This window comes from Cupressus sempervirens, chromosome 11 (assembly GCF_028749045.1).
Source record: "Cupressus sempervirens isolate cs-2001-9-10 chromosome 11, ASM2874904v1, whole genome shotgun sequence".
Lineage (NCBI taxonomy): Eukaryota > Viridiplantae > Streptophyta > Pinopsida > Cupressales > Cupressaceae > Cupressus > Cupressus sempervirens.
The window spans coordinates 700825031-700832320 of NC_143128.1; the positions used below are offsets into that span (position 1 = coordinate 700825031).

A 7290-nucleotide genomic window follows, 5' to 3' on the forward strand; every position below is an offset into this window, starting at 1 on the left:
ATAGCAAAAATTACTAAACAATTTATGAATTCATTACCACTCTATATGCATGTCCAAATCCGTATAATTAAACTAGATGTAAAAACCAAGCATGTAACTTATTCGCAATAAAATACTTTATGTGTGTGTATGTCTGCACCATAAAAATTTCGGACCAACCCTGCCAAGGAGCTAAACTCCTCTACCTCAACCACCCTTCTGCCTTCAGTACCTGCACACCCACAAACTCAACATCACCCAAATGCATCAATAATGTCATCATCTTAATAAATAATAAAATCTTAAATCCTAATTTTAAAACATTTAATCATACATTATCAAATATAAACATATAAATGAAGTCACAATTTTATCCATCATGTCGAAATCTCATAAGCTCAACATATTTCCACCATTCTAATGATTATTAAATATAATTATCCATCCAATAATATCAACAATAATTTTTTTTTTTTTTTTTAAAGATATTCGACTCAAGTCGAGTCCTACATAGTCAACCACAGTCTTAGTCAAAAGGTCAAATAACATACTAAGTCCTAATAAAAGCATGTCAAAAATAATGAGTCATGACATCCCTCGCCACTAGGAAGAGACATCGACCCGATGTCCATCTATATCCAAAGATCGGTATATCATAAAAGAACTACAATAGCAATAAAATGTACTAATCCAATTAAAAAGATGTGGAAAGGATTGATGCACAACATCAGCATCCTCCCACATAGCACTGTCAATAGAGAACTGGTCGCATTGGACCTTATACTGCAAGATGTCCCTTTCATGCACTCAAATAGTGTGCTCATCCACAAGGTGGGTAGGTAACACCTGCACCACCCCCAGATCCTGAACCTACAAGGCACACCAATCAAGAATATGATATGCATTAGGAAGATATGGCTTCAACAACGAAACATGAAAAACATTATGGATACGGGCCAGAGCTGGTGGTAGAGCAAGTCGATAAGCCACAGGATTTATGACCTCCGAAACATCAAAGGGTCCAACATATCTTGATGCAAGCTTAGAAGACTTTCCAAAAGAGATTGAACTCTTATGCGAATGCACATGTAGGAAAACCTTGTCCCCAACCTGAAACTGTCTAAACATACGCTTCCTATCTGCATAGCTTTTTTGCCTGTCTACAGATTCCTTCAGGTGAGCACAAATCATAACCATTTGTTCTTCCATCTCCCTAAGCATCTCAGGACCAATCACAATTCGATCCTCTACTCTATCCCAACAGATAGGTGTGAGACATTTACACCCATAAAGTGCCTCGAAGGGAGCCATTCCAAGAGATGCATGATAAGAATTATTGTAAGCAAACTCAACCAAACGCAGGTATTCCTCCCACTTATACTAATGATCCATGCAATACATACGAAGTAAATCTTCTACAACCTGATTCACCCTTTCTGTTGGCCATCAGTCTGCGAATGATAAGCAATATTGAAATTTAACTGAGTCCCCAATGAAGCATTCAAGGTCATCCAAAACCTTGACATCATTCTTGTGTCCCTATCAGAGATGATAGTCTCAACTACATCATGTAGCCTGAGTACCTCTTGCACAAATTTCTTGGCCAATGCCAATGATCCATCCTTCAAACTCCCTGGTATAAAATGTGCAACTTTGGTCAACTTATCGACCACAACTAATATAACATCATGCCTCGGCCTAGTCATTGGTAAACCCTATATAAAATCCATAGAAATCACTTGCCATTTGTACTCTGGTATGTCATGAGGTAACAACAATCCTGTCGAATGAATATGTTCAGCCTTAACTCATTGGCATTCTAAACACTGGGCAACAAAAGTGGTCACATCACACTTTAACCCTAGCCAAAAATAAAGTGGCCTCATATCTGCAACCATCTTAGTAACTTTAGGGTGACCCGAATGAGTACTATGCATTTCCTCCATCACAATTTTCCTCAACCCTACATGGTTGGGAATATACATACGACCTTGATATCTCAGAAGACCCTCTGTGTCAAAACTATAACCGTCAAAATGGTGATCAGATGGATTAGTGTGCAATGTGGTTTTAACCATCTCATAATACTCATCACCTATGAGGTTTTCAATAACATGCTCCTTCAGCCATGTTCTAGTAGCAAATATAGAAAAAATATGCCTTCTCCTACTGAGAGCACAGCCACCCTATTCTCTTTACGCTTAATGTACTCAATACCGAAATCATACTCACTGAGGAATTCGAGCCAAAGCCTCTATCTAGCATTCAAATTCGGTTGAGTAAAGATGTATCTCAAACCCATATGATCTATTTTTAGCTCAAATGGTTTACCAATAAGGTAATGTCTCCACATCTGTAATGCATGAACAATGGCAGCCAACTCAAGATCGTGAGGTGCATAATTAACCTCATGTTGTTTTAGCTTACGGGACTCATAAGCTACAACTCTACCTTCTTGCATCAATACTCCACCTAAACCATCACCTGAAGCATTGGTTATCATAGTGAAATGCCCATTGGGATTAGGAATCACAAGGATAGGAGCAGAGGTGAGCTTCTATTTCAACAACTGAAAAGCTCTATCACACTCATCAATCAACACATACCTCTTCCCTTTCCACTGTAGTAAGGTAATAGGTGCTACAATTTTTGAAATCCCTCTACAAATTTTTGATAATAACCTGCCAAACCCATGAAGCTCCGAATTTCACTCACATTCTGAGGAACTGGCCATTCAAGAATAGCCCTAATCTTGGAAGGATCCACTAAAACTCCATAAGCAATGATAATGTGTCCAAGCTGGTGAATTTTTTTCTGATAAAATGTGCACTTGGTAAGCTTCACATACAACTTCCTATCAGAAAGGTGCTACAGGACAATACGCAAGTGCTCCTCATGCTCCATGGATTTTGAATAAATTAGAATGTCATCAATGAAGATTTCAACAAACTTATCTAGACAATCTCAGAACACACTATTGATAAGATTCATGAATGTTGCCAGTGCATTCGTAAGACCAAAAGGAAAAACTACAAATTCATAGAGTCCATACTGTGTCCTAAAAGCTGTCTTAGCTATGTCTTCATCCTTAATCTATAGTTGATGATACCCAAATCATAGATCTATCTTTGAAAATACCTTAGCTCCCTTCATTTGATCAAAAAGTTCATCTATTCGTGGAAGTGGATATATGTTCTTTATGGTAACCTTGTTTAACATCCTGTAATCAATGTATAGGTGCAAGCTTCCATCCTTTTTCTTTGCAAAAATCACCGATGCTCCCCATGGTGACACGCTTGGATGTATAAACCCTTTGTCTAGCAACTCTTGCAATTGAACCTTGAGTTCGTACATCTTAGTGGTGATCATCCTATAAGGCACTTTGGATTGTGGTTCAGCTCCTGGCTTAATCTCAATGGAGAAATCAAACTCTCTCTTAGGTGGTAACTTAGTTAAATCTTTAGGAAAAACATCCCAAAACTCCTGCAATATAGGGTAATCATCTGTGTAAGGTATAAGATCTTCAAGATCTTTCACATGTGCAACAAAAAGCTGACAACCCTTCCTCTTAGCCTTCTTCAACTGCATAGCTGAAATATGCCTAAGCATTATCGACCTCTTAATCTCGTTCACTATTACTGGATTTCCAAACTCATCCAGGCATTTAACTAGCTTATCTTTGCAATTTACTATTTCCTTATGCTCAGTAAGCCAATTTATACCAAGTATGACATCATATGACCCAAGTGGAGCTACATATAAATTTACTTATGTGTGAAAAGTTGGAAGTTCTAACTCACTATAGGATAGACATTGCTCTACTCAATGCTCTATCTGATTTCCATACTCAACCATCTAGGGTTTATCCATATAACTAGCTTTAATTGGAATTTTAGCTACTACACTAGTATCTACAAAAGACTCTATAGCACCAGTATCAATCAAAATAGAGACTTCACAACCATAGAGCTTACTAGTCAACTACAAAGGAGTTGCTTGAAACTCTGCCTGCCTATGGTCCACAGTTGCATGAATTTGTTGTTGAACCTTTGGTCCATTCCTAAGTGCACTCCTTTGAGGGCGTCTAGCTAAATAGTGATTACCTCCACATACAAAGCAACCATCATGAGGTCCTTCTTAAGTTGCTGATTTATCATTCCTATTGTAGTTCTTGTTATTGTTACCATTGTTATTCCTATTGTTGTTACCTCCTCTACCCATGTTCTATCCTTGGAAATTCCTGTTATTTCCCTTTTGAGAATCTTCTTGTCCCTTTCCTTTCATGTTATACATTGTTGTCAACTACCATACTGCTTGTTATTATCCTAAAATTTTCTCTTGAAAGATCAATTATTGAAGGCTTTTACTGGAGTTGTATCTTTCAATTGTTGTTCTTGCTTCAGTGCCTTTCTCAATGCATAGTCCATAGACTCTGGCTCATAGTCCATAGACTCTGGCTCATGCATTTCCACCTCATTATAGATTTTTGGGTGTATCCCCATGATGAACTTGTGAGTCCTAAACAAGTCATCATTCTGGTACTGAGAAACATATTTAACCAGATGCCAAAATCGTTCATGATACTATGTGACTGACATGACTCCCTGAATTAGCTTATAGAACTCTGATGCCTTCTTGTAATAAAACATATGAGGCAACCATCACTTATGGAAATGCTATAAGAAATCTTCCCATGATATCTCTCCATATTATAACTTCTTCTCAACCATAAAATTTTCCCACCATGTTGCTACTTCACCAACCAACTGAAAAGTAGCCCATACTGCTCTGGACTTCTTGGTGAAATTTCAAACATGAAAATAATTTTTCCATGGTGGCTATCAAAGCTTCTACTTCTTCACCTGTAGTCTTACCATTAAAGGTAGGAGGAGTAACCTTCTTGAGGTCCTTGCTAAGATCTTCTGCGATTTGGACCCTATCATGACCTAGTTTAGCCATCCTACGGTTAGGTTCTTCCTTTTGTTGCTCTTCAATCCTTCAATCTTCCTCTTGTTTCCTTTGAGCCTCAAGAAATTGGTCCTCCTCTCCTTTCTTCCGTTCTTCTTCCTACTAATACAAAGTTTCTCTGCGCTCATCCTCCTCAGCCAATCGTCCTCTTATGGTATTTTCCATGTCATCTATGCGTTGTCCCTACTGAGTGAGGAGTGCCAAAATTTGGTCAAGCCTTTGGTTTATAGGCTCATCCTGAGGACCATTAATGCCTCCATCCTCATTGCCTCTTCAAGAATACATGACAATCATATTACTCCTATTCCAAGGGCAACTATGCAACATTGGCATCATTATGACCTTAGCTCCTAGTGTTTAACATAGCTCTGATACCACATGTAAAGATCGAGAACCATAATTATTACCACCTATGCAATAGCCTCAAGATGCGGAACAATATGTGGAAATATATGAAATTTGAAAAGTCAAAAGTCAATTTTATTCACATAACTGTATAATTCAACATTCATTTTCTTAGATGGAAAATCTATACATATCAACAAATAGTCAAGAATAAATGGAATCAAATTCATTATTACATATCACCAATTTCTCTAAATGCACTTGATAATGCAAAGCTGACCACATATCAATACCATATACAAAGAAAAGTACAAATGCTGGAAATGAATCATATGAACATAACATCTTTTTCCATAACTATGTCAACCTGCATGTCAAACATGAATCTATCTTCAATACATCATATGACATAAAGCATATATATATCATAAATCATATAAAGTAACATGCCATCGAACCTTAGTGTCCATCTGCATGTAATCTTGTCTCCAATCCATTAGAACTATGTCCATCTACTATCATGAGATGGAAGAGTGGTCTAGGAACTTTTACTGCCCAACCATGGAGTGGTTAGCTCCCCGAGGTTCTCCGGTTAAGGAGAACTACCCGACCCTGGCACGAGAAGGCTAGCAACTCAGCACAATTGGATCAGAAAGATCTGGTGCAACCTATGTGCCTAATCTACTTACACATATATCTAGTAGAACACACACAAGGATGTGGAAGAGGGAAAACAATATAATATAACCAATGCATCTCAATCATATGCATAAATATTTTACCGAGCTTGGCCAAGCATCATGAACTAGTTTAATGTAAAAGACTGGTAGGTAATTTATAAGAAAAATTCAATTCAAATTTTCTTTAATCACCCTCCTCTTTGATCCCAAATTCAGCACCCATTCCTACTTTTCTCTTTACTATTTGTATTTTTAAAAAAATGAGATTATCATCTATATACAAGTTTGTAATAAATTAACCATAAGTAAATTTGAAACAAATCAAAACTTTAATATGACAATATCAATTTAATCACAAACATATAATTAAATAAGATTTTCCCAACTATTTAACAAAAAGGCTTTCACAATTTCTACATCGTTTCTTAAATGTAAGAATGAGCATTAAATTCTACTACCACTATTGAAAATTCCTCTAATCTAAAAACTAGTTTAAAGAATATCAAGAAGTTACTTATTCTAAAATAGATGATATTCAAGAAAATTTTAGAATGTTTTATCAAAGTCTAAAATCATGCTTAACTGTAGATAACTACTTAAGAGCTGCTACCAAGCTTAAATTCTAAATTTAATTTAACTACAAAACATACAAAACGGTGGTTAAATTTTCTAATTAATCAATTCAAATTTCTATTAAATATTTGGAGCCTCGCTATATGCTACTGATTTATAGCCAATGCAAATTGAAAGCAAAAAGAATGTGCCAAACTCATCTTCATCTACAACAAATTTAAGAAGCACGTTAAGTCTTTCTAGATTGAATAGATAAAGAACTATGGAATTAGATCAACTTGTGTCCATCTAATAATAAGTAGAAGAAGAGAATATAGTCCTTCATAAATGTGCAAATTATTAACAATAATAGTACAACCATCTTTGTCTTTGTTTGCATAAAGTGCAAATTTCTATTATTAAGGTAGATTTCTATTATATATAGCAAACTCAATTTCATGTAAATCATTAGTTTTGCAGAGGAGAAATGGTTACATGCTCACTGGAGATGTGCTAACTTTTTTTTTCATAGATCCTCCATATAGTGATGGAGCGACAATCATAGCTCATTTTATAACAAAAGCCAAACAAAAATATAGAAATAACCATTACTCCCTTACCATTCCCGTCAAACTGTTACTGGCATGTACAACCAAAAACCAAAAAGATATAAAATTAGATAATAGTTATTGTTTAGATCTATTTCCTAACGTTTTCATTTCCTTCTAAAAAACAAACAACAAAACATGAACAAGCTATAATTATT

At 36.0% G+C, this 7290-nt stretch overlaps 1 protein-coding gene across 1 annotated transcript; it reads right to left on the bottom strand.

Moving 5' to 3' along the window:
• Positions 1 to 849: 849 nt before the first annotated feature.
• Positions 850 to 3588, bottom strand: LOC149531617 (uncharacterized). Its single transcript, XM_089808373.1, has 5 exons — positions 3118 to 3588; positions 2661 to 2847; positions 2387 to 2463; positions 1563 to 1694; positions 850 to 1359 (listed from the first exon to the last, which is right to left on the bottom strand). Exons 1-5 carry the CDS (start codon positions 3586 to 3588, stop codon positions 850 to 852), a joined length of 1377 nt encoding a protein of 458 aa, XP_089664499.1.
• Positions 3589 to 7290: the final 3702 nt, after the last annotated feature.